Raw genomic sequence first — 27369 nt, 5'->3', positions numbered from 1 at the left:
CATGGAGCCCGCGGGGCCGCGCTGAGGGAGCGCCGGGCCGAGCGGGGCCGCCGTCGCCATGTCGCTGGGCGAGTACGAGCGGCACTGCGACTCCATCAGCTCCGACTTCGGCAACGAGTCCTCGGGCAGGGGCGGCTCCCGCGGCGGCGGCGGCGTGCCCGGCGAGCAGGAGGAGCTGCACTACATCCCCATCCGCACCCTGGGCCGCGGCGCCTTCGGCGAGGCCACCCTGTACCGCCGCACCGAGGTAGGTGGGCGGCCCCGGCGGCGGCGGAAGGGCTCCGTGCCGCCGCCCCCGTCCAGGGGCCCCGGCGCCGCTCCGAGAGGGGCGGGGGCCGCTGCCAGGGCCGGAGGGGCGGTCGGCAGGGGCCGGTCCTCGAAGGCGCTGATGCCCGACGAGCCTCAGCTGGGCTCGGCCCCTGGGGTGACCGACAGCCCCCAGGATGGCGCTGACAGCCCCCAGGGTGACATCCCCCGGCACCGCTCTGGGAACAGCCCGGATACGAAGTGACAGCTTCAGCCCTCAGTGTCTGGGAGTGCAGGGTCTGGGCTTTGTAGCGTTTGGGCACTGCCAGTCTCTGGGTCCCCTGAAGTTTGGCAGAGAGATGTGGAGGTTCTTCCCACGCTAGTAGACTACTCATTTTTCTGTGTTTTGTTCCAGTTACAGAGGACATGGGGTCATCTCATACAGGTAACTGTCTCACATGCTCAGCATTTCAGTGTAATCAGGCGAGACTGGATGAGAAGTTGCTCCCAACTCGTTCAATACCATCCAGTTCAATTGTAGTTGTGGTTTTAGTGGCTGTCAAGGAAAAATGCTTGATTTAGTTCAAAGGACAGTTCTTCAGTTTTTTTCTGGCCACCTTGAGGTGCCATGGCTTGCACAGGTATAAGTGAACACTGTTCACTTGAGAGATCACTCATAGCATGCCTGATAACGTGTGTGGGCCTAACAAGGGCAAACTAAATCTAAATTCATTCTGGTTTCCTTATTGGCTTGTTTTGGAGAGGTGTTTTTTTTTTTTTTTTGGTTGTTGTTTTTGTTTTTGTTTTTTTGTTTTTGTTTTGTTTTGTTTTGTTTTTCTTTAGGCTTTTTCCTTTGAATATTTGTAACAGCTTATGCTCTTGTACAATATCCTACAGTTACAGCACTAAAAATACAGTGTTCTCCCTTTACTCGAGTAAGTTTAGTCTTTATTGAAATAAGACAAACCGTGTGTCTTTCCCTTGGTTTGGTGTTTGGTTTTAGTTTTTTTTTTCCCCAGAGTGAGTGTTGGCCAGCTAGCAAGATGGCTTTAGGCCATGACTATTTCTAATGACAAACTGCAAACCTCAAAACTTAAGTTGTGAGGAATATTTTTCTGAAATATGTAAGAGACAGGAAAGTCTTTTAATTTTCCTAGTATTTTAATTCCCTGGTATAAAGGCACATACTGTTCTCTTCATAAGAGTGTGTTTTTAATTGAAAGATGTTTTTGTGTTTCAGGATGACTCGCTTGTAGTGTGGAAAGAGGTGGACCTGACCCGGCTGTCAGAAAAGGAGCGTCGTGATGCTCTGAACGAAATCGTTATCCTGGCCCTGTTGCAGCATGAGAACATCATTGCATACTACAATCACTTCATGGATAACACCACGCTCCTGATTGAGCTGGAATACTGTAATGGTGAGATCCCTACTCCCATCTGTGAACAGGCAGCTGCCATGTGTCTGGGTCACTCTCCTGCAGAACCAGCAGCAAGTGTTTCTGGGCTCTGGAGAGCAAAGGAGTGGTGGTGAATTCTGCTGCATAGCTCCTGAAGAGGAGACTGAGAACCCTTCTGATTTGTGTCTCAGATGCTAAAAAAAGAAGCCCAGTAGTTAGTGGAGGCAGTCTATGCAGTTGATGATTTCTTGAGTTTTCTGAATGGCTGGTGTGCTGAAAGGAGTGGATTATTGGTGATAAACACTTCCAGTGCATCTTGCTGTGTTCTTTTAGGAGGGCAGTGGGAATAGACTGGGAGACTCTCTGGGCATCTCTAGCAGTGTAGAGTGGGGCTGTTTTTTCAGTACTGTTACTTAAAAAGGTTTATAATTTGGCATTTATAAATCAGAGCTTAAAAATGTCGTGGTACGCTGCAGTCAGGTCTTTTTCCTGATTTCTGCTTTCAGCTTTTACATTTGCTATTAAAAAACCCCAAACAATGAACCTGGTCCTTCTGGTGGTGGAGAAAGTTTTGAAATTCTGTCCAAGAGTAGCTCAGATGATGGTGTTTAGAGTTGGTAGGGAAGGCAATCCTAGCTCAGATGGAGCGAGAGCAGGATTTGCAATGAGGCTGTGACCAGCTGTTGCTCTTAGATGGCAGGAAGAGGAGCCCATAGACAGTTTACACTGCTGGAACAGGATACATGCCTAGAACTGCAGTGTGGCTTCTGTTTGGGTGAGTGGGACAGCTCCCCAGGCAGAGTATCTGGTGTTTGTATAGGGCTTGCATTAAGCCTTGGCTCATTGCTAGAAACATTTTTTGCTGGAAAAGGGTATAGTCGTGTTGTGATTACCTTATACAGCAGATTGCTTTCACTGGAACAGGTTGGAGATCACCACAGAGTTGTGCAAGGTCCTTTAGAAGGGTGTCAGATACCATGGTAGGCAGCTTGGCCAAAGCTGGTTTTTCTTCTCTGCTTTTTGTTCTTATGAAGGACGGAGTCCAGTGCAAGCATAGGGGAATGTTAGCTCTTTGAGGCGCCTTTTATTTTAGGCGTTCTCTCTCTGTGTCAATTGCTTACTTGCCGTGGAAAGACTGCATGCTTGAGGCCATGATAAATTTGTTGGAGGGCATAGAGAAAAGCTGTGTAGTCTTGATGTCTGTGCACATTTGTAAATGCCTCTGTTGGCTTTGGGATAATAACCAAGAGATGAGTGTATAGCTGGTGTTGCCTGAATGTGTCTGAATGGCAGAGAACAAGGGACATGAGAAAGAGGAAATCTTCTTTCGACTTCCACGTAGTGGTTGTGCCAATGCATAAATAGTTGTTTCTTTGGCTTTTTTTTCAGTGTACAAGCCCAAGATAATTTGTGAGTAATTTTTAAAGTAAAGCTGGACTAGTCACTTTCAGACACTTCTCAGAATCCAAAGCTTTTACTGTTTCATTGGCTTGTCTCTTCTGAAGATCTAGAAAAGAATTTCAAATTTCAGTAAATGTTGCCCCTGTTTTACAGAGGAGGAAGGCAAGTTATTGATTTATTTGCCTTTAGTTCCATGTGTACATCGTGGTACTGTAAGACTTGGATTTACCATGGGATAACATCAGTGAATACAAATGAAATACATTTGGAAAGAAATATCCTATAAAATACAGTAATTGAAAAGAGAATAACCTGCATTGGAAGGTTAGATGTGAGTAGATGAAACAAATACAAAATTAATTTGGTTTTTGTATGTGTGCATAGAAGTATTGGTTGTATGAGTCAAGAGCTAACTTGTCTCCTTGGGTAGGATTTTGGCAATGTAGTACCTATCATGCTGCTCTTTTGTTCCAAAAAGCTGCAAAAAGATGGGAGAAAAAAAAGAGAGATGAAAAACACAATTGACTAAAAACCTGCAAAGTTTGAATGGTTAGAAAAGATATTCATAAGAAGAGGCAGAAGTGAATACTTTGGTTAAATTGTGAGTGTGAAAGTGGTTTGTATCTAATTTGTAAATGTGAACATAAGGCAGAAAAAAGAAATGCTGAGAAGTTACAGCAAGGCTGAATGAGAAGAAATATATATAATATATGATAATTGGGATTTGGAATAACAGCAGGAGGTGATCAGAGTTTTGGGATTTACTGTTTGGGTGCTGATCTGACAGGGAGTTTAAATACCTGCAGCCCTCAGCATAATTTCTTTTAGCTCTCCTTGATTTTCAGTCTACTCTCTTAAAGTCATGGGGTGCACCAAAGATTTCTGCTGATTTCAGGCTTCTGTTAGTGGTACTGTTGTTGTCAGTGCTTTGTGAATTCTGCACCAGTGTATTTGGCAAGGCAGATAAAGGAGAGGCCAGTCCAGAGGGAATAGGTAGGGAAAGACAGTAAATTGTGCTTTCAGGGACTACTCTGACTTAAAAATTGTTTTCTTTCTCTTTTTTAATGTATTATTTGTATATATAATGCTGAACAGGACAATCTCATGTGTTTTGGTGTACACCTAATACATGTTTACATACTCCAAGAAAACACTTAAAAAGATAAATAAAAAAGTAGGGACTGCTGGCTGAGCTTACTGGCTTGCTTTTCAGAGAGTATTAAAGGGTGGTGTTAGAGAATTGTCTCGGCTTAGGCTTAAACACACACTGAAGTTCTTAGATGGAAGAAGAACTTAATTTTGTGAGTGCCTGATGAGTTTAAGTGAAGAATGCTGTGAGAGAGCTGTAGTGATGGATCAGATCTCTTAGGGGGGTTGAGTATTCCGAGCAGCACTTGAGCAGAGTAACTGCTGCCATTAACTAAGATGAACATCTCTGTCTTTCTCACTCACTTATAATTACAGGAGGGAACCTCTACGATAAGATTCTGCGACAGAAAGACAAGTTATTTGAAGAAGAGGTAATTTGGAGTGGTTTGAGGGAGCAGTGGGGCTGGCCTAATGTTCTGGCAAGTACACAAATAATCTGTAGGATTATTTGTGTATTTCTTCAAATTTTTTTCATTGTGATGGTGGGGAATTTCTGTGTTTATCTGGGGGCTGGTATCCTCCTTGTTCAATATTGCAAGCATTTATGGACTATCTGAAACTTATTTTCCTTTTAAACTGTCTATAAGCAGTATATCTTTCCAAGGGAGGAATAATGAAAGAGAGCTGGCTTTCTTCACCTTATCATTTTGGCAAACATTTAACTTTTAAACCTCTCTGTGTTTCTTCCTAGTAGACCCTCTGTTTCTGTCCCTTCTTAACAATTTTGTACATATTTTTTTTCAAGTAATTTCATTGAATCTATCTTACTCTTCTCATTTTCTGTCTTTATTTTATTTAAAACTTACTATTTGCCATCTGCTTTCACTGCATGCCAAGCTGATTAGTTTTAGATTACACTTACTTGTCTTATATAGTGACTTCTAAGGCTTTCTGGCTCATGGAGAGTATTTAATGGTCCCAGTTCATATTTTGGAGAGCACAACTGTAGGTGTTTCCCAAGTGGTCATTAGTTGTCATTCTGAAGTCTTTTCACTTATTGGATCTCTAATGCTTGTCAGGACAGACACTATGAATGGAAGTAGAACAATCTACCTATGGAAATATCTGTTTTAGAGATTTCCAAACTAGAAAATTCTAAAATTTTCATACTTCTGAAAGGGCATCTAAATGGTATGGCCAGGCCATCTTGCTGTGCCTCAGTGGGACAGGGACGTGTAGGGTTTTGTGGTTTTTTAATTTTTTTCAAGCCTCACATTATACTTATATTTCTCCCTGTGCAGATGGTGGTTTGGTATCTCTTTCAAATTGCCTCAGCTGTGAGCTGCATTCATCGAGCTGGAATTCTTCACAGGTAAGTGTGGCATGCTGAAACCAGTGCAGTTCATGGCGGTCAGTGAAGAACTTATTTGCTCTTTTGTTTGAAGCAAGCACCAAGCTTCTCTCCACAGTGTAATAGGATCTCCTAGATGTCAAGAATCCCTTTTTTTATTGGGCTAGAAACCATCTTGTGATAAATGTGCAGGAAATCTCGTATTTGAAGTTGGAACTGCAGCTGTGTGAACAAAGAGTTTATCCACATAGGAAGGAAGTAAATTTGCCCTTTATTGCGATAGCACATAAATGATGTTTGTTAAAGTGGGTAGGAAGAGCATTTACCACAGGCCAAAGGTACTTCTGAGCTGTTCCAGAGTTAATAGCTGCAAGCCAATGTGTACATCATTCTGTAATTCCTGGAGGCTAATGGTGATGAAGACTCTGCATTTGTCCATTGCTCTAATATAACCTGAAGATTTGTCCTGCATTTGTCTGAATCTTATTTCTGTGGCCTGTTACTTAAGAAGCTAGGACGGTCTGTTAGCTTGTAGTGGTGATTTTGACAGTTATTCTGAGATTTTAATGTGTAGCTAATTACTTTTTTTTTTGTTGCCCTTTTCTGTTTGGGAGCAGTAAATTTCACATCTTATGTGTGTTTCAAGGAGGCCATGATGTTCTGGGAGATATTGCACATGTAGACAGCCACCTCCAGCACAGTTGGATCATGTGCTGCACTAACTTATGGGATTAGCTGTGTGAGGATGTTTTCTGTAGGATAGCATCCTGGCTGCTGCCATTCTGAGTCTTTAGTAATTGGCAAGCCTTGCTAATGAGGGGCTGGTAGCCTACACTCAGCAAATAGTGCCTAAGTTTTTGGCCTGAAGCAAATGCCATGTCTCTCCTGCTTTGCAGTGATTTCCTGCTTACCACCTCTGAACATGTGTGGCCCCAAATCCTTCCATAATAACAAATTGAACAATTATTTAAACGTTTGCAGTGATTTCTTTCTGCTGCAGACATTGTCAGAGTGACCTAGGGCTTTGTGATGCCCCAAGTGGATGAATGCAAAGTGCTGCTTTACTTGATGTTTTCCTGACTTACACTGGGAAGTTGTTGATGGTACATTAGGAAAAGTGGGTGTTCAGAAGTGTTTGCCATAAAAAGCATATCATGCTGCCAGGGCTTCCTCTCTATTTCCAGCCTCTTGTGTTGATCTGTGAAACTACACACAGATTACTCTGTCTGAGAGAGTTTTCTATCAGTTTTGGCCATCAGCCTTTCGACCTCTTGGGCATAGTACGTAGAATCATGGTATCATTAGGGCTGAAAAAGACCTCCAAGATTTCAGGAGTCAAACTGAACATCACCATGTCAACTAAACCATAGCACTAAGTGCCATATCTAGTTGTTTCTTGAATGCTTCCAGAGATGGTGGTTTTACCACTTCCCTGGACAGCCCATTCAATGCTTAATGACCCTTTCAGTGAAGAAATTCTTCTGATAGCCAACCTGAACCTCTCCCAGTGTGTCCTGAGGCAATTTCCTCTTGTGAAAACTGTCATCAGTTACCTTGGAAAAGAGACTGACCCCCATCTTGCTGCAACTTCCTTTCAGGCAGTGGTAGAGAGTGGAAAGTTCTCCCCTAAGCCTCCTTTTCTCCAGGCTAAAGACCCCCAGCTCCCTCAGTTGCTTCTCATCAGACTTGTGCTCCAGACCCTTCATCAGCTGTGTTGCCCTTCTCAGGACACGCTCCAGCCCCTCAATGTCTTTCATGCAGTGAGGGGCCCAGAACTGGACTTGAAGTGTGGACTTGCCAGTGCCGAGAATAGGGGAGCAATCCTATTTGTTTTAAACAAGAAGACACGCTTCTTCTGATACTGGTCAGGATGCCACTGGCCTTCTTGGTGACCTGGGCACACACTGGCTCATGTTTAGCTGCTGTCAACCAGCATCCCCAGGTCCTTTTCTGCTGGGCAGCTTTCCAGCCATTCTGCCCCCAGCCTGTAGCACTGCAGAGGTTGTTGTGGCCCAAGTGCAGGACCTAACATTTCACCTTACTGAACCTCTACAACTGGCCTCAGCCCATGGATCTAGCCTGTCTAGATCCAACTCTAGAGCCTACCCTACCATCCACCCCATCTGCACTCCTGCTCAGCTTGGTGTTCTCTGCAAACTGACTGAGGGTGCACTTAATCCTCTTGTCCAAAATATTGATAAAGATATTAAACAGGACTGGCCCAACACTGTGCCCTGGGGAACCCCACTGGTTACTGACTGACACCTGGATGTGGCAACCATCACCACCATGCTCTGTGCCTGGCCACCCAGGCAGTTTTTAACCCAGCAAAGAGTGCACTTACACAAGCCATGGGCTGCCAGCTTCTCCAACAGCCTGCTCCTGCATCTCTAAAATTTCCTTCCTAAAATATGTCCAGCCTTCCTAGAACCCTTTGTTTTTAAGAGCAGTTTCCCAAGGGTCTGTCTGAACCAGTGTCCTGATAAGACCAAAGTCTGCCCTCCAGAACTCCCAAGATGTAGAGGTTTGGTTGACCCCCTTCCTTACTTCACCAAGAATTGAAAACTAATTTTGTGGTCACTACCAAAGACGGCCTCTGGCCACCACGTTTCCCACCAGCCCTTCTCTGTTCAGAAACAGCAGCCACTGCCCCAGTAGGCTTTCTGACCAGATGTGTCAGGAAGTTATCTCCACATCCATCTTCCAGGAAGCTCCCTGACTGCCTCCTCTCTGCTGTGCTGAGTTTCCAGCAGACATGCAGCAGGGTAAAATCTCCCACAAAAACTGGTGATCATGAAACATCAGCCAGCTGCTTGTGGAATCTCATCTGGGTCTTCATCCTGCCTGGGTGATCCTCCCCGTGATTCTCACCCCCAGGCACCAAGCCATATTGTCTCTGACCCTGGGCTCTGTGCAGTCGAAACACTCCCCAGCATTCAGAGCCACCCCACTGCCTGTACTTGCAGCCTGTCCCTTATGAAGAGCTGCACTGCAGCACTCCAGTGGTCCCCCCACCCCATTTCCATGGTGGCAGCTGTGTCACAGCTTCCCTGCTGCACAGTGACTTCCAGGACCTCCTGTTTGTTACCCATGCTGTGTGTGTTGGTGCAGATGCACTTCACCTGGGCTATGGATTTCACCCCCAACACTGGCATGCTGCCCACAGGCTCCTATTTAACCAGCCTGCTCTTACCTCCTTCCCCCTTCAAATCTAGACTAAGCCTTCTCAGTCAGCCCAGCCAACTCATGGGCTAGAATCCTGTGTCCTGTTATAAAGAGTTCTTCTTGAGGAGTAAAGACATTATGCTTAAGTTCTAGAGTGGCATCTGTTTCACACCCTCCGTGTATGTGTTTATATTTGCATACATACATATTCATACTTACACTTATTTTTTTAGTGAGCTCAGCGTCTCCTGGCTTGGGTCTATTTATAAAACTAGCAAAAATAAGACCTGCTCAATGACCTTCATATGAGAAGAAACTGAGAGGGGAGAAAGAACTATCTTTGATCTGTGGCCTTTACATAGGTGTCTGAGCCTGAGCTTCTGCAACTGTGTTGTGTTTGTGTGGGAATGTGATAAAACATGGACAACTGCAGTTACTGCCCTGGTACTTGGGGCAAAATTGCCTTTGGAGAACTCTGTGTACATATGTGTGACAGAGTGCTGGCAGAGTAGCAAGTAGCTCATTTTAGGGGGAAAATATATTAATCTGTGAAAAACTGTGAAATCTGTAAGCGTATTCAAGTGTTTGAATTTCTTTTTCTCGTTTCAGAGACATAAAGACATTAAATATCTTTCTAACCAAGGCAAACCTGATTAAATTGGGAGACTATGGGTTGGCAAAGAAGCTGAACTCTGAGTACTCTATGGCTGAGACAGTGAGTATCTGCCATCTTTGTGTGCAAACTGAGTTGTGTTTTTCTTTCATCTCTGCATGCCTTGCAGAAGACCAGGGAATGCTGTACGTTCTTGCTGCTTGTTTTCTGTTACTTTCCTTTCCCTCACCCCTCAGTGTTATGGTATCATAGAATTTCCCTCAGTGTTATGGTATCATAGAATTAAGGCTGGAAAAGACCTCTAAGATCATTTAGTCCAACTGTTAACGCAGCACTGCTGTGTTCATCACTAAACCATGTCCCCAAATGCTGCATCCACAGGTTTTTTTGAACACTTCCAGAAATGGTGACTCAACTACTTTTTGGGGCATCTTGTTCCAATGCTTGACCCTTTCAGTGAAGAAATTTTTCTTAGTATTTTATGTAAACCTCCTCTGGTGCAACTTGGGGCCATTTCTTCTTGTCCTGTCACTTATTACTTGGAGACTGGCACCCACCTTGCTACAACTTTACTTCCTAACTTTGTCTCACTAACTTTGCCATATTTGCTGATGTGTTGCAGCCTCCAGTTATCCTTGCTTCCAGGTTACCTTTTGGAGGTCTGTCTCTCTGGAAAGCAGCAGCAGACTAAAGATAGGTGCCACTATGGGAATAGAATTGTACCAGAGCTGGTGTAGCCATGCTAGAGAGCACTGCTCTTCTTTCCCCTAGGCACGGTACTTCTAAAGGTGAGTCTGTGTAACAGGAAGGCAGTGTTAGCTGAAGGACAGAGACAGCACTATAGTCACATCAGAGCAATGCTCTCCCTCTGGGCTAGTTAAGGCCAGCTTAACAAATTACAGTAATTTTGTCATGCTGCTGTGCTAACAGGTAAATTTTGCCTCAGGTGGATCTGAGATAGTTTGGATGTGTGTGCCTGACATTGCACTGTGCCACAGGCATGTCTCAAATCTCTTTAGTATTCAGGCTCTGAACTGGATTGTTGAAGAAGCAAGAAAGGCACTTGTGTTTCTTATGGTAACCAGATGTATGGCTTATTGGTAATGTTCCTGAAGGGGGACAAAGCTTTGTAGGAGAGATTAATTCTGCCAGAAGGCTGTCAAACTTGGCCTTGTTCCAGACCCTTCCAGAAAGCATTTTTGCAGCCACTTATGACACAGGGTAAGCTGTATTGCAGGCACTTACAAGGTTCAGCTTGGATTTCTCAGCTCCATTAATTTCTGTGGTGAGTGTTAGGTTTGGAAAGGGAGACATTGTCTGAGGTTCCTGTCTGCTAAAGCCTTTATTATAGTTTGGGACACAAGCCAGCTCACACTTCCTCTTACCAGCCTGTATCATTCAATTTAAGGCCAGGCATTGGTGTTCTGTTAGGGTGTGTAGTTAAATACTTGCCAGTCTCCTTCCAGAACATGAGCACTATTGTGCAGTTCCACTGTAAGTGGGAACTCAAGGCTGCTGCATAAAGCCTTCACTAGGCTGGACTGCAGTAGAGTCACTTCTGTTTTTCACACTTTCATTGCCTGACTTTCAGAGGCAGTTCAGTCTGTGCTGTGAATTTCCAGGTTTGTTTTCGCCTGTGTTGTCTGTATTCATCTATACCTACTAGACCTGCAAACATTGTTTTTTCCTTTTTCACATATGAAAAATTTTGAACTACACACCTTCAACCATATTTTGATTTTTACATGCTGGCTATCCTTTGGTCTAGTTGCTCAATCTGTAACCTAATGACCAGTGGCAGACTGGAAGCAATTTTTTGGGAAATGAGTGCAAAATATGTTATTATCAGTATTTGTAATTGTAGCAGTCAAATTGTGATTTTGTAGAATGTTCACATCTTTCTTACTAAACACTGATTTTCTTACTAAACACTAATTTATCATTTTTGACCATTTACTAAAGAAGATACAGAAAATACATCTGTCTTAGAGAAAGCTTACATTATCCTTTGCTTAAAAAAGGTTTAGGTGCAATGTCCCAGTTCTTTATGTGATACTCAGAATCTCAGGGCTCCTGAACCTTCCCATGGCAGGGATTTGTGTAGCTCTGCAGTGGTCAGGCTCTGTGACAGGAAATGGGAGGGAGATGGCACACTCTCAATGTGCCCATTAGGTATCCAGTGTACTTGCAGAGCCTCATGAAGGGCAGGCTTTGTAAAGCTCCTTGGAGCTTTGCTGAGAGAGTTGAAAAGAGGTCATCTATAAATATTTCTCCTTTTTCTAAACTCTCTCTTACTTTGTTTTGCTGTCTAGTTTCTTTCTAAGGAGTGAGCTCCATTCATCTGGAAGCTTCATTCTTACATCTTTTATCGCGTTTGTTCTGTGTCTCCTTGTTGTGACTTTGAGCTAAGCCACTGCTTCTGCAGTACCTGGGAGGCTTTTGTTTTTATGTGCAGGAGTTTGGATTTTTGTGTGGTAGGGGTGTTTGTCCTACACAAAGGAATTGTTCAGGATAGTCCACTTCTGAAGTGAAGGCCTTTTGGGTGGGACTCAAACCAGTTTTCTACGTACTGACCCAAAAGGAACCCTTCTTTTTCTTTGAGACAGAGCAGCCTTTGTCCTGGCACTATCTTGTGATCAGCGTGGCTCCATAGCCAAGGTCTGGCATCTGTATGTAGAAGCTTTGCTAGATCCTTTTTTCTTCAGCCTCATGTGATGGTTTCCATATGCCTGGTCAGTACATAAGGCCCTGAGTACCCCTAAATGATGTATATTTATAAGAGGGGAAACTCCTTGCTGTGTTTTTGTGACTATTACTTTAGTGAGAAGTCTGTACCATATCAGGTACATGAGAAGAGAGGTGTCTAGGATCTTTTAGGAAGCTCGGGGCCAGACAGGTTTGTGGGTGACAGGAGAAAAAGTGTGCTTATTGTTCCCATCCCTCCAGGACATTAGGGAGGTGTATCACCAGTGCTGTGTCTAGCTCTGTCCTGTGTGAACAGAATGGGTACAGAGTTCCTGAATTGAAAGCTGCTGGATCATTTCTGATTTTTAAATGTTTTTTTTCCTAGCTGGTGGGAACTCCATATTACATGTCCCCAGAACTCTGCCAGGGTGTGAAATACAACTTCAAATCAGATATTTGGGCTGTGGGCTGTGTCATCTTTGAGCTGCTTACCCTGAAGAGGACCTTTGATGCTACTGTAAGTCTTCAAACCAATATGGACTGAATAACCTTATTTTTTATTGTTCTAAGATTCACACTCAGCTCATAGTTTTCTTCAGTCATTTTTTTCTTTTGTTGTTGTTTAAACCTGCTAATTAAAAAAACAGTGGCCTGAGAGTAACAGCTATAACCAGAGAAAATGTCTGCATGATTCCCCTTACCCTTCATGCAGATTTCCCTCCTGCCTTCATGCAGCAGCCTCCCTGGCTTCTGCCAAACCCACCCTTGTCTGCAGCTCATGTTTGTTAGATGCAGAATAATAACTGTGCTAATTTGTATCATGGTTGTGAAGGAAGTGTCCTTTTCACTACAAGGAGGAGGTTTGTGACTGTGTAGTCTTCTTGCCCTTTTAGCATTACTAGCTGTCAATTTTCTGTGTAGCATTCTATAGGAAAAGGTTCTGGCCTTCACATTTCATAGGATTAGATCCTGTTACTCTTTCTCAAAATTTGGCTGCAAGAGAAGTCTGGTCAAGTTGGCTTAGGGGAGGGTGAAAGGAGCATTGCTGGCTGACACATGTGATTTGCTAGTTTGTGCCATATGATGGGAGAAGCTGCTAGTTGTTGTAGGCAAGATTTTGTAACCCTGAAAGAGAATATGTGAAAATACCACCCTTTCCTGACTTTCTCCAGTGATGGCTCTCAAGTCCAGGCTTTGCTGCTGTGCTGTGTTTAAGGGCAATGTACCACAGAGGAGATTTCATGCAAAGAGAAGCCTGATCTCCCTGCACTGTTAGAGAATTTGGTGAAAAGCTGGATGTTGCCAAGTCCTATCTATCAGAGGTACCATTTCTGCAGGAATTGTTATTAGATTTCTGGAGAACCTGCTAGGAAGAGAAGAAGAGGGATGTGTCCTGATCAGAGATGGAGGAAGAAAGTAGTGGTGGCATCTCTCCCCATTGGACACATTGTCCAGTTTGGTTCCATTATGACTGGTTTCTGGTTTCTGCCTAGAATCCCTTGAACCTTTGTGTGAAGATTGTACAGGGAAATCGTGCCATGGAGGTGGATTCCACTGTCTACTCTTGGGAGCTGATCCAGATGGTGAACTCCTGCCTTGATCAGGTTGGTGAAATACTTTATAACTTTCAGATGCCCATTCCCAGCTGTCTCAGCCATGGAATTCATGGGTGAAGGGGAATGACATGCCTGTTTCAGTATGTGAGCTGTTGATGCAGGGTAATTTTTGTGGGGCCTGAGGCATCACTAAGGTTGGGCTTTCTCCAGTCCTCTGAAAACTTTGTCTCAGTCCTGCAGGCTCTGGAGGTGTGCTGGGTTTACTGTGATCACAAGTATTTAATGGGCTGGCAGAAGCAATTATTTTTTAATGCAGTGCTGTGAAGGTAGGAGCATCATCTCAGTACAGTCTCTTAGGGCTCTGGCTTTCTGTAGGGAATTAATTTATTGAGAGCAAACATAGTATTAATAGCTTTGGAGCATGCAAGTCCCTCCTGCACATCTGTAGTATTTATCCCTATTCACTCTAAATGTTTGAATTGATTTCTTTCCCTTCTGAAGGGAGTCAAGGAAGGAAGTCCATGCAGGCTTGAATGAGTCTTCTGGCCCAAGATTTTTTTGTAGATGATGAGTATTTCCCAGAGAATTACTTGTTGCTTTCTTCTTTCAGGACCCAGAAAAGAGACCCACTGCAGATGAATTGCTCGAACATCCCCTCCTCAGCAAACGCAGGAGGTAATCTCAGATGGTCTTGCCTGAAAACCTGGATGGCTGACAGGGAACACAGGAGGAGTTGTGCAGACTGGTGGTGTTTATGCTTTCATAGTAACCTTCTTCAGTGAATTTAGACTGATGTGAGGCAGATATTTAAGTACTTCATTTTCTTTAGGGGAAAAGCGCAGTTTTGCAGTCTTGTCTTCTGGTCTGATGTTCTGTTGGTGCATGGGAAAGGTCTCTGCATCCTTAGAAGCTTTTGTATTGAGAACCTTGAGGTATTCCATTCTGAGACTGTTTGAGGAATGCTTCTTCTTACTCTTCAAATTTCTGTGAACAAAGAGTCACAGAGATCCTCTTGCAGTCATTGGAAAAAGCCATTTTGAATATATATATTCAAAATATATGGATCATTCAGTATAGAGAATGATATATATTCTTTCAATATACAGAGACCTCCACTTTTTCCTTTTGTTGTCTCCCTCTTTGAGAGAGACTTGCATTGAAAGTGGCCCATGTTAGCTTAGTTTAGACCATCAGCCTGCACACACTATCTTGTCATGACCAAGACAGTAATTCTGGGCTGTTTTTATTCCACATTTATTTATTTGGGGACAGCAGACTTAGTCCTTTATAGCAATACTCTTTTGCTTGGTAATCAGCAGAGTTTGAGTTTTGTCTCACTATAGGCATTGGTAAAAGCCCAAATCCTGATAATATTTAGCCTTTTAAGGTTATTCTTGTGCAATATGGGTATTGGTTGGCTGCATTTTCATGCAGACATAGTTTGTTGTCCTCAGCTCTCTAGAAGTTTGTTAGCTGTGTGCTACATTACTTCTGCCCTACTTACTGTGTATTGCTGCGAGCTGGTAAACAGCTGCCATGCTTCCTCCAAGAGGCAGCAGCATTTTATTGGAAAGGAAAACAGTCTGTGTGTGCTGCTTGTCAGTAAATTGCATAGACAATGTTGCTGTTTCCTAAAATCTTTTTTCTCCCTTGGCAGGGAGATGGAAGAGAAAGTCACGCTGCTTAATGGGCCAAATAAGCGACCAAGGTAATTATTTAGACATGTGTTTGAAAGGAAGTATGGAGAGAACAGCTCCCCAGAGAGGAACTGAGAGTGTTAGCCTGTGACAACCTTAATGGAACAGTGTAGTTTAGAGGATCCCTGAATGCTAGAAGTTTGACACAGCAGTAGCATGCTTATTGTCCTGTGCTTTACTCTGCCTTTTTATATCCTACTTACTTGTATGGCTGGAGCTGTACCTCAGCAGGTCCCATCCCGCTCTAATCTGTCCTACTGAGGATGTCATCTTTGCAGCCTACATATCTGAGTTGTAATGTAGATCTCTCCTTTCACACAGATTCCCTTCAGCAGGAGGAACATGACTGTCTGAATGATGAATATTACATTAATATAAATAAATATCTTCTATAAAACCTGATATAGCATAGCTTCAGCACAGTTCCCAGCAATCCTGTAAGCAGGGCTGCTCTGTGAAGCAGTTAGCTTCTGTGACATGTATAGCTGGTTGTCTGTTATTTATCAAATAGAATTTGGTTTTTATTTTGAATTTTATTTTTGAAAATAAAAACCATGAATGGTTGTGAAGAGGAAACTGCTGGACAACAGCAGGAAAATGGATGATGACAGGGAATGCAAACTCATGAAAGCATGTATGTTTTGTGGGGGGGGGGTCTTGTGCAGGTCAAGTACCATGAACGAGGCTCCCATTGCCGTGGTGACTTCCCGCACTAGTGAGGTGTATGTTTGGGGTGGTGGCAAGTCCACCCCCCAGAAGCTGGATGCCATCAAAAGTGGCTGCAGTGCCCGCCAGGTGTGTGCTGGTAACACTCACTTCGCTGTGGTGACGGTGGAGAAGGAGCTCTACACCTGGGTGGTAAGTGAGACAAGCTGCAGGAAGCGGGTCAGGGTGGGAAAGGGGGGTTCACATCTACTGCTAACTGTTCATGAGCTTGTTTGAATCTGATGGGCAGGGAGCTTGGAAAGGGAGAATTCCAACTACAGTGGACACTGAGGCCATCTGAGCTGGGGCCGACACAAGTCTCCCAAGGCAAGCGTTTTTCTGGGAGACGTTTTCTGTTGTGGCAGGAAGTGTCTTGGAGACTTGCTGTGCACTTGAGGTTTGTAGATGGTGGTCTTGCAGGCTCAAACACTGAGTCAAACATCTCTTCCTGAGATGTTCATTCCATTCCTGACTACTTAGACGTGCAGTGGAGACTTAGTGAGTCTCAGTTTTTGTATTTTCTAGGAGGTTTTTCAAGATCAGAATGGGTGGGATGAGTGACCTTTTTGTAGTACAGTTGTCATCTGCAAGGCAACTTCCATCTGAAAGCAGAGGGATCTCATGCTAAACAGCTCTGACTTTTATGATGAGTGGAAATTCTGGAATAGTTTAAAGTGAATAAAAAATGTTGGCATATAATGCATTTTAAGCAATTGAATTCAGTCTTCTCAGGTTGAGATGGTCTCTCACATGGAGGTCATTTCCTGGCTTCCATGGGTTTTTATATTGATTATACAGAGTCTGTTAAAACAGGTTAGAAGTCAGTAAGAAAGGAAAGAGATCCAAATAGGAGGAGACCAACTTGGAGTAATTTGCTGCATGTTCCTGCAAGAACAACCACTAAAAACTTTCAGCTGGCTTTTAGTAGTTTTTGTTTCAACAGTACTTGTTTTATATAATTTTCCTGTATAATTGCTATGTCAGGCCATGTCAATGACATTTGTTTCAGGTTGTGCATTTCTTTGCAGCCATTAGGATTTAGAAAAGTAGTTCAAAAAGCTGAAGGATGAATTTCAGTCCTGCAGCAGGGAGCAGATTCTGTAGCCTGGCAGATGAGGAAGGAGCAGGGATTCCTCACCAGGTGCTGACCTGAGACTGGATCCCTCCTCGTTAGTGCATCACTGCACTAAAGTCTGTGCTGCGACTGAGATTGTTGCCTGCTGTATGTTCAGAGATGGCAGTCTCTTCCCAAGAGCAGACAGAACATTTTCTCTTGCTCCTTGCTGTCTTCTGTTGTTTGCTTCTGTTGTTTACTGTTAACTATTGACACCATCTGTGGGATTCTGGGAATGTAACCTCACCAGGGGTTTCTGTCTTGCAGAATATGCAGGGGGGCACCAAGCTGCACGGGCAGCTGGGACATGGAGACAGAGCTTCCTACCGGCAGCCAAAGCACGTTGAGAAGCTTCAGGGCAAAGCCATTCGCCAGGTGTCCTGTGGAGATGATTTCACAGTGTGCATCACAGGTGAGAGCTGCAACTCCTTTGGCTCAGACTATTAAGGATATGTAGGCATTGACAAATCCTGTCACTTTGCTGAGCTGTTGGAGGTGTTTGCCTTCGCCATGAGATTAGCAAAGCAGCTTCATGCACAAAGGAGAAAGCCCTGTATGTTACTCATCCCTCAATTTGGAGGATAGTACCAACATTATTACATTTGGGATAGATTGTATCTCAACATTTGAGATAGGTCAACATTATTACACAGAGGAAGATATAGACTCCCAAGAAGGATGGGGTTTTGCTAAGGATGTGCTACTTTTTGGTGATAAAGCTGGGTGTTGACCACAAATCTACGTGTCTGTACAGAGTTTCTGCTTTTACCTGTGCATGTGTTGCCTCCATTCATGCTCACATTAAAGACAGTGAAGCCTGAAATCAAGAATGCAGATATATTTGAAACTCTCTTTGGACTGTGTGGGGAAAGAATCACCCAGTGATGAAAAAGAATGTGTATTTAGGATTTACTGTTTAATTTGGAATGCTTGACATCTGGTAGCTGTCTCTAGTTCTAACCCTGCTCCTTCTTTAAAGGATGTGTTAGGTGTGGTGTTGTCTATTATAGAAGAATCTGACTCTGCTTTACTCATGGAAATTATTCTCAAAAAGCTTATTTTTCCAGTGCTGAAAAGGCAGAAATTTGACAGAGATAAGCTCATTCATTTTGAGGAAGGAGTGACTTAGATGGCCACAGAATCAATTTGTGCGTTACTGTTAAAGAAATTGGCAGGTTCAGACAAAGGTTTTTTGGCATAGAGGTAGCTACAGGTTGTCATGTAAGATCCATCTTAACATGAACAAGAAAGGACTCCATAGTCTCCTGATGACATTCTTCTGCACTAAGGAAGAATATTGCAGAAAAGAAGTTTCTCTGACCATGTCCTAAGAAGTTAATATGCAGCCTAACAGGAGCCCCGTGTGCTGACCAAGCTTCCCTTCTGTCCTTCAGATGAGGGCCAGGTGTATGCCTTTGGCTCAGACTATTATGGATGCATTGGCGTTGACAAGGCTTATGGCTCTGAAGTGCTTGAGCCCCTGCAGCTGGATTTCTTTCTTACCAATGCTGTGGAGCAGGTCTCATGTGGAGATAACCATGTGGCAGTGCTGACCAGGAACAGAGAAGTCTACACGTGGGGCTGTGGAGAGTACGGTAGGTGGGGTCTCCCTGATCCCTAAAGGCACTGGGACGTGCCTGCTGGAAAGTGGCCTGCTGCAGGTGTGCAATGCAGGGCCTGGGTGAGGGCTGCCTATATATATATATATATATATATATATATATATATATATATATATATACCCTGGGGGCAAAAAACATTGTTTATTTGGGACTTTCTTTCCTTTAAAAATGGGGAACTGGAGACTGAAGCCTTAGAACTTTGGAAAGCTCTAAGGTGCCACTTGGCTTCCCAATGGTTCTGTGAGTGGGGTTGGTGGTCGATGATGGATGTAGGGGAGCAGGGAGATTCTAGTTCTGTAGGGAGATTATTTTGAGACTGTGGAGAGGCAACACCAGTTCTTAGATATGGGCACTTGGGAAGGCCATTTTAACTGCAGTCTTTTCATTGATGCAGGACGCTTGGGCTTGGATTCAGAAGAAGATCACTACACCCCTCAGAAGGTAGGGCTGTGACTACTTCTTAAAATCTGCTAGGGCATAAATCCAAATTAGTAACTTAGTATTAGTAAATTACTAATTAGTAAATTAGTATTTTGGAAATACTATCTCTCTGAGGCTCAGGTGTTTTTTCTGAGACATTATAGAATTTTCAAGGGTTTTAACTTTGCTTCTTCCCTTCATTTTGCTTCATTTCTCTCCTAGCAATCATACCTAGCAGTCATACCACTCACAAACCAGACAGCATCATAGCTTAGAGCTTCATTGCACTGATTTCCATGATGGAACTGGAAATGCCATATGTTGTAGAAATCATAGTGAGAAATACCAAATGGCTTACCTTGGGTCTGTAGAGGAAACTCACAGCAGTGCAACTACTGCGAGTCTTTGAATCTAATATAATGAGTTAAAGATTAGTTGAAAGTAGAAACCTCTTGAAATACAGTGCTGAGGTAACTGCAGTATTCCAACCCACTGTGGGTTAGAAACAAATAAGGATGTGCCAGGAAGCCAAGTATCTGTGATCACACAGTATCACACCCACATGGCACAGACACAAACCCAGTCCTGCTCACCTAACTGTGTTTGCTGTTTGTAGAGCCCATCTGGCCAGGTTGCCTATGCATCATATTTCAGGTTCCTGTGCTGGTCACTGGTGTCTGCCTTGAGTATCTGCATTGTGACTAGAGTTTCCATATGCTACAGACTTCATGGTATTCTTACAGCTTCATTCAAAGTAACTGTGTTGGCTATTGATAATGTCCAGACTAGCTGTGCCAATGCTCTACCCTCATATGTTTTCCATGTGCCAGCTTCCATGTAATAGGTGTTGGGATTTTTATTTTCTTAGGATGTATTTCTTCCACCTAGGTGGATGTTCCGAAGACCTTAAACATTGTGTCCGTTCACTGTGGCTGTGATGGAACTTTCCTGCTTACCCAGACAGGCAAAGTCTTGGCATGTGGACTCAACGAGTTCAACAAACTGGGCCTGAATCAGTGCACAGCAGGGATAATCAATCATGATGTGAGTGTGTTTCGATGCCTGGCTCCAGCTCCCAGCAATCAGTAGTATATGGGGAAATGGAAGTTCTCTGACAAAGTGCTCATTAGCTTCCTGCCAATGTTTTAATTCCAGTCAAGACAATGGATACTGGGATTGTGGGAAGGGGCAATTTGTTCCTCAGTTTTCTGTCTGCCCTGTGGGCTTATGTCAGATCTGAGGTGGTGAAACAGAGTGAGCTGCTCTGGTGGCTTATCCAGTGATACAGATTCTGGCAGTTTTTTATCATACTTGTTTTAGGACTGTCTTTAGGTCCTAAAACGTAGACTTTATGTCCATTAAACCTAAACTTTAAGTTTAATATTGTGGTCAGCTATGAGCTCGCTTGAGTAGGTCTTAGCTGATGAATGTGTGATTTTTTCACTCTGTGCTTACCCACATCTTTTGTCAGACATACTGTGAGGTGCCATACGCCACTTCCCTTACTTTGGCCAAGCAGCTATCCTTCTACAAGATCCGTACCATTTCTCCAGGGAAGACACACACAGCTTCTATCGATGGTGAGAGCCTAGTGCAGTAAGAACTGAATTCTGGTTGCTGAATTACATTACATCAACTTTGCCCTTTCAGCCTGGCCCTTGACACTGGGGATTTTGCTCTTGGTAGCAAGGTTCATGCCTGCTCCAGGAACTCAGGATTCCTGTTTCTCAGCAGTCTTGTTTCCTGGCCAGCTGAAGCAGCAATGTCAGCCTTCCTGTTTTTTTAAAGGGGAGAAAAAAAGTTTTGGGAAGTATAATACTCTGGGCTAGCAGAGGGATCATTTGTGATCAACTTAGGCTTTGCCCAAGCCACATCAGTCAGAGAACTGTGAGGAGTCCCAGCCCCCAGCATCAGAAAAGGGAAGCAATGGGAAAAGGAACTGGGCAGGTGTTTCCAGGCTAAACCCATTCCTTTTGGTTGGCACTGTCCCCTTCCAGCCTGGCTGGCCGCTCAGCAGAGCTGTTCCTGTTGTTGCCTGTGCTCTGTCTCATGGCTGCTTGCAGAGCTGGGCCCTCACTGTGACTGTCTCCTCCTCCTTCCTCCTCGCAGAGCGAGGCCGCCTGCTGACCTTCGGCTCCAACAAGTGTGGACAGCTTGGTGTTGGGGACTATAAGAAGCACCTGGGAATAAACCTGCTGGGAGGCCCCTTGGGGGGTAAGCAGGTGATCAGGGTTTCATGTGGAGATGAATTCACCATAGCTGCTACTGACGGTGAGTGGCTCTTTGCCAAGTTGCAGTGGGTTACTTTAAACTTAATCTGCAGAGGGGTTAACTGGCTCCTACTGATTGTTTCTTTTACCAGCCCCGCAGCACAGCCCTGAAATAAAGAAATCCTCCTGGCCTGGGGCTGTCTTGCCCTGTTAATCGCCCCTGTGCAGCCCAAGATATTGCTGTCCCTAAGGCTGCAGAGTACTGACTTGGTGGCTGCCTGTTAGGTTTGTTATTGGTTTGTTCTCCCACTGTCAAAATGGAGCTGGTGGATTAGATACTTTGGGATAGCAGCTACAGCAGAAAGACTGATCCTTACAGCAACTCAGGCTGAGAAGGAGGGAGGGAATTGAGCCCCTGAATTTCTCTCTCCTCAGACAACCACATCTTTGCTTGGGGTAATGGCGGGAACGGGCGTCTGGCAATGACCTCAACTGAGAGAACTCACGGCTCAGATATTTGTACCTCGTGGCCTCGGCCAATATTTGGATCATTGCATCATGTTCCAGACCTGTCATGCCGTGGCTGGCACACCATCATCATTGTTGGTAAGTGTAAATTTAGGATGTAGTTTTGGGATCTTGTTTATGATGATATATTCTTTTGCCAGGAGAGCATAAATCTTGCCTGAGAACAGGCCAAATTTCTGGGGGAAATGTGGCAAGCTGCTCTGAGCCATAGGCCTGCAACACTGGCTTTGTAGGAGTTATCCTGCTTTCTGTGTGGCACTCTGACTGAAAGCACGCTTCTCTCCTTGCAGAAAAGGTGTTGAACTCCAAAACAATACGATCCAACAGCAGTGGTCTGTCCATTGGTACTGGTAAGTAACATGCCCTGAGGAGCTCTGGTTTAAGTCCACTCAGTGGTTAGTTTGAGTGAAGGAAGTTTGGTCCTGCAGCATGGTTTCTCTGTGTTTGAAAGGCCTCACAGAAGAGCTCAAAGGGAAGAAATCTGGTTGGTGCCATGCACAGGAAGGGATGGCCTAAACCCGAGGAAGCAACAAGTGAAACAGGATAAACAACATGGGTGCAGAGAGGCCTTTGTTGTGGAGGAACTTCAATTTGACAAGGAAAAGCTGAGAGGAATTCACTGAAGGGAACTGATATGAGAAGGGGCTATAGTTGCTGGAGAGGTGGAGTCCAGTTTCTTGGACCTGTGGGAGGGCTGGGGCCAAGAAACTGCAAAAGACTGCTGCACACAAGCCCTTGTGGAGAGGCCTGCAGGCAGTGTTAGGAGCTAAACTGCTGAGGGGGATAATGCTAGCATGTGCTCTCACCATGGGCATACAGTACACATTTATGCATCTTCTCTGCTCCATCTGGGGTTTGCAACAGGAATAGCAGAGGTGGGAAAAGTATAAAGTTTTCCTTTTTGTTTGCTAGTGCCTCAGAGCTGCACAACTGGGGGAGGAGAGGAAGAGGATCATGAACAGGAAGCAGAAACTCCCAATCCCAGTGGAGGCTTTCGGGGAACCATGGAAGCAGATCGTGAGCTGGGGGGCTGGATCAGCACCACGGAAGCTACAGGAGGCAACAGTGCTGACAGCAGCTCCTGCCCTGGCTGGCTGCGGAAGGTAACGTGGCTTCTCAGAAATGCCTTAAAGGGGATCTAGGCTGGGAAAGCTGGGTGGCCCCTTCCACCTTTGAGGGATACTCTGATAGGTTCTTAGAGCCGTGTTGCACAGAGCCCTTAAGGCCTCGCTGCCATTTTAACCACAAGAGGGTGTTGGTGCATCGATTGAGATGAAATGACCTGTAGGAAGTTGGCAGGCCTGAGAGAGCTTCTTTTGTGTATCCAGGAGCTGGAGAATGCTGAATTCATCCCCATGCCTGACAGCCCCTTTCCTCTGAGCATGGCATCTTCAGAGCCTGAGAAGGAGACTCTTCCTTACCAGAAACTTCAAGGACTCAAAGTGGCCTCTGAGGAACCCGTTGGATTAAACAAGCCCAAAACAGAGCCCTGGGTAATGTTATCAAAGTGAATGCTTGGCTAAAAGCTCTTGGGGACCATAAATGGCAATGTTTGAATTATGGGGAGAGCTGAGAAGAGACTGTTGGATAGGCCTAATTCATCTGGATGAGGAAGAGAGGGCTGGTAATAATCAGAGATGATGCTGCAAAGAGAAAAATTCTCAAGGATTTTTTGGGAGTACAAAGCTGATTCTTGGTCAGATTTAAAGTAATGAGATCAGTTCTGTGGGAAAATGTGTATAATGCAATTGGAAAAAAAGAGAAGCTGAGGGCTCAGAAGCCTAGCAGAAAACAGAAATTTAGAAAGCAGAGATAGAAGAAGAATTGATACAGAAAATCAATGAGAAATTACAACCTGTGAGACTACCTAACTTCAGGAGTTTTCTGTCCCAAGGGAGGCATGGATCCTACACTTAGGGAAAGGGGGGTAAACTGTATGGATTTTGGTGCTAGGAGGATAGGAATGGCCTTCCCAGGAAAAGAAGGAAGCTAGTGACTTTGTACAGAGGACAGAAGGAGAAGCATCTTGTTGACCCTGCCTGCTAGAAAGTTGGCAAGTCAGGGAACAAGCTGGATAACACTCTGGGCGTGTTTTTTTTCTTGTGGCATATACAGCTCCTGGCCTTGCACTCAAACCTGGCCTGACTTCCTTCTATGTCTCTGCAGCCTACTTGCCTGAGTCCAGCCTTACCATGTGGTGAAGGGAAGGATGCATCTCCTGGTGCAGGCTGCATGTGCAGTGCTCTGCAAGTGGAGGTGACACACCTGCGAGGCCTGGTTTTACAGTGTCTGGATGATCAGAAGAAGCTGCAGCAGGAAACCATTCATCTGAGTGCCCAACTCCAGCGGTTCTGCAGGAGAATGGAGGAAATGCAGCAGGTGAGAATCCGTCATTTGGGTGCACATCCGTGCTCAGGGCTCACCATGCTCCTGCAGATTGTGGAGGCTGTGCAGAAGAGAGCAACTCTTAACAGCCATCTCTATCAGAACAGAATTTGGTGGGACTAAGAAAGATGCCTGTTTCTTTTATAAGCTGCTGATGCAGGCTCTGATAGTAGCAAAACAGGAATGAAGCCAAAAGAGTTTCCTCTGAGGACAGCCCACTCTTTTGAGGACCTGGGATTTCCCTTTATTTCTCTTGATGAGAAGTGATGGTCAGTCATACGTTGCAAAGAGTAACTAATGGCTGTGGAGAACACAAACTGGGCCTTGTGCAGCTTCTAGCTTTTGTGCAGCTTGTCCTGGCACTGTTTGGGTAACTGCTGTGTGTTTTGGCAGGTGAAGGTTCATTCCAAAGGAACACAGACAACCAAAGAGGAGATGGAAGTGGATCCAAAACCTGATGTGGATTCAGATTCCTGGTGTCTCCTGGGAACGGACTCGTGCCGCTCCAACCTCTAGTCTCCTGAGCCCACTGGGATCCATCTAACTTCACAGCACACTAACCGAATGCAGAGAGCGGCTTTTCTGGCGTCAGGTCACTCGCGGACAAGGAGCGAGGCCGGAGGCTCCAGAGCAGCACCCATGTACGTTTGATATGAACTAGGAGTGAGTTTGAGAGGGGGAGGGCCCTTGAGCTCTAGGCCAGCTCAGTGATTGAAGCAGCAGCAGCTCCTCTTTGTACCTTACCTGTCAGTTCTGCATGTGAGGCAGAACGGCCCCATTATGGCGATGGCTCCAGTAGCAGCTTGTGGCCCTTTCATTGTTTCACTGTTTCCTGGGAGCTGCCTTTGGGACCCCAGTATTCATCACTGCATCTCTAGATGAGAGGAGGAAACATGTTCTGTACTGAAGCTGGCTGAGCCCTAAGACTTGCCACCTTCACTTCAGAGGGGTGAAGGACTAGGATCCTCTCCTTACCACGTGGTAAGGCCCCAGCAGTGAGGCTGCTTCCCTCTGCTCAGGCGCAGAGGGACCAGCGAATGTGTCATTCTGGAGGCAGTGGAGTTGTTCCTCTTAGGGAGATCATGATGGTAGACAGCATGTCCCTGGCCTCGAAGCATAGCTTATGGCCATATGGCTGAGTCCACTGGTCTGTATAGACAGAGTTTGAAGGCTTTATTCTGGGTGCTGAGGGCTTTCCAACTTCCAGGCGATGCACCAAGATGAGTGAATCGGGTGTTTCCCATAGCAGTAGTGGGGACTGTCTGAGATTGGATCTGTATTTCTTGGTTTCAGACCACATGTCTCCCAACCAGATGCCAAGCATCTGGGCCTCAGACTAAGTTACCTGTTTCTTGCTCCAGCTGCTTAACTTGGTTTGGGTGCCAGAGTTTCTGGTTTCTTGGCATAAGCCTGTAGCTGCTCCCTGCTTGGCTTCTCTTCTGCTCAGTCCCTGTGCCTACACTCTGTGTGGGTGTGGGAAAAATCCGTGTTTTTCCACTCAGTGTTCTGATGAAGCTGGAATGCCATTTCCTACCCAGAATAGGTCACTACTGCTGTGGTCTCAGGATGCAGCCTTCTCCAAAGACCATGAATGATCAAATCTTAGTCCGGAATTCACCTTCTTTCAAGAAGTGAGACGTTTTCCCAAGAAAATTGGAGATGGGAAGAGGCATGGTCTGATGCTCAAGATTTATTCATTTTCTGTTAGAGAACAAGGTTAATTTTATTCCCCTTAAATTTATTAGCAAACTGACTTTGAAGTAAAGCTTGTGGGATTGGTAGGATCCCCGGGAGCAGCTAGCCTCCCCTGCCTTGGTGCCTCCAAGGAGTCCTAAGTTCCTCTCACCTTTGCTGTGAGAGTGGGATTATGATTTCATCCGGTTTAAATGATCCCCATTGATGGCATGTTACTAGAATTGCCTTAGGTCTACTGGAGGTGAATATCATATCACCTCTGACAGGCTTCTTTTGAGAGTCTATTCTGGGGAATCCAGCATTCCCCATTTGTCTCTAGAGGTGGATGCCAAACCATTTGCTCGTAACATAATGCTCCTTAAATACTTCTTTGGTGCCTATTGCTAGTATCTGGGAGCTGAATCAAGTGCTGTCTTCCCAATGCAGTGTCCAGGGCAAGAATCGTTCCAGAGTGCCTGTCCACTGCTACCAGAAGCAGGGCAGGAGGAGAGCCCTCCTGGGAGGCAGTGAGAATCAGGTGCCCTGGTACAGCCAGGCTTGTTTGCCCTTGTGGCTCTGCTCTCCTTTCCCCCCCCCGTGCATTGGAGCCAGTTCTCAGGTTAGGGTCCCGGCTTGAGGGTCGTTGTTCAAGTGCAACAGTGCCTTTGAGGACTGAAACGTTGAGCCTGAGCCATGTCCAATAAGCAAGCACCAAGCTGATGAGAGTCGCTCTCCTGCAGTGCACTGCTATCCTCATTTCTCAATGCTCTGCAGTTGGGAAGCTAGGTGCACAGACTGGATTCCCCTTGGATCTAGTGGAGGATTAGGGCTCCTGACAGAGGATGCCCTGTGCTCCACAATCTCATATGTGCCTTAGAGGATTCACGCTATCCAGGTTGTGCCTGTTACAGAACACAGATTTCACACCAGCCAGCTATGCAACAAAAAAAAAGCAGTTTAAAGGTAGCACCTTTGTCTTGGGCTGAAAATGGAAAGGCAGGCAGGCAGAAGTGCCTTTGAGCAGTTTCAAACCCTTTTTACTTCTCCCCTTCTTGCAGTGCTAGCTCCATATGTGTTGGTCTCCTGCTAGTATTGCTACTGAGTTGTTGTAGTGGAACACAACTTATGCCTGCTCTGACACTCTGGCTGAAAACTAGTTTGTCATTGTCTTTCTTTGAAAGGTTAAAGGGTGGAGTGGTTTGGAATTTCTGTTTAAATAAATGTTTAAACTCATAGTCCTGTGTTTGAACTCCTTTTCTTGTCTTTTTTTTTTTTCCCAAGAAAGAAAGGGAAATATTCATACAGTCATCTGTTTTTTTGGCGTTCTGGTTTTGGTTATTTTCTTTTGCTTATAGAAAGAGGGTGAAAGGGCTTTTAGATTCTTTGCTCTGGTTAAAAAAAAAAGTCAGTTTCTGTGTCCCTTCATTAAAAGAAACCAACAACAACCAAACAAAAAACCCATTCTTTTCTCATACTGCTACATCTCCTCCTAGTGACGTCAGGAGCTTGTG

General features: G+C 44.9%; 1 protein-coding gene across 2 annotated transcripts; it reads left to right on the top strand.

The window, feature by feature from the left end:
- NEK9 (NIMA related kinase 9) lies at positions 1 to 27093 on the top strand. 2 transcript variants are annotated; one of them, XM_036384168.1, is made up of 23 exons: positions 1 to 247; positions 662 to 691; positions 1487 to 1664; positions 4509 to 4564; positions 5435 to 5505; positions 9259 to 9364; positions 12333 to 12464; positions 13441 to 13551; positions 14114 to 14178; positions 15161 to 15211; positions 15866 to 16058; positions 17287 to 17431; positions 18414 to 18614; positions 19036 to 19082; positions 19950 to 20105; positions 20533 to 20641; positions 21171 to 21332; positions 21707 to 21877; positions 22090 to 22149; positions 22712 to 22902; positions 23128 to 23292; positions 23966 to 24178; positions 24578 to 27093. In XM_036384168.1, exons 1-23 carry the CDS (start codon positions 59 to 61, stop codon positions 24698 to 24700), a joined length of 2925 nt encoding a protein of 974 aa, XP_036240061.1. In that variant the 5' UTR covers positions 1 to 58; the 3' UTR covers positions 24701 to 27093. The 2 variants fall into 2 exon arrangements, with proteins under 2 accessions (XP_036240061.1, XP_036240063.1); XM_036384170.1 differs by lacking the exon at positions 662 to 691.
- The last annotated feature ends 276 nt before the right edge of the window (positions 27094 to 27369 follow it).

The sequence above is a fragment of the Molothrus ater genome, chromosome 6 (genome assembly GCF_012460135.2).
Source record: "Molothrus ater isolate BHLD 08-10-18 breed brown headed cowbird chromosome 6, BPBGC_Mater_1.1, whole genome shotgun sequence".
In the NCBI taxonomy this organism is placed as follows: domain Eukaryota; kingdom Metazoa; phylum Chordata; class Aves; order Passeriformes; family Icteridae; genus Molothrus; species Molothrus ater.
The sequence above is the reverse complement of the archived record's forward strand: the minus strand, read 5'-3'. Positions and strand labels throughout refer to the sequence as shown.

Bases quoted from the DNA above. Each gene is read 5' to 3' on its own strand.
- NEK9 (XM_036384168.1), top strand. From the start codon at position 59: ATGTCGCTGGGCGAGTACGAGCGGCACTGCGACTCCATCAGCTCCGAC. The intron at 692-1,486 runs GTAACTGTCTCA...TTTGTGTTTCAG, and splicing joins CATGGGGTCATCTCATACAG to GATGACTCGCTTGTAGTGTG. The intron at 22,903-23,127 runs GTAACGTGGCTT...TTGTGTATCCAG, and splicing joins GCCCTGGCTGGCTGCGGAAG to GAGCTGGAGAATGCTGAATT.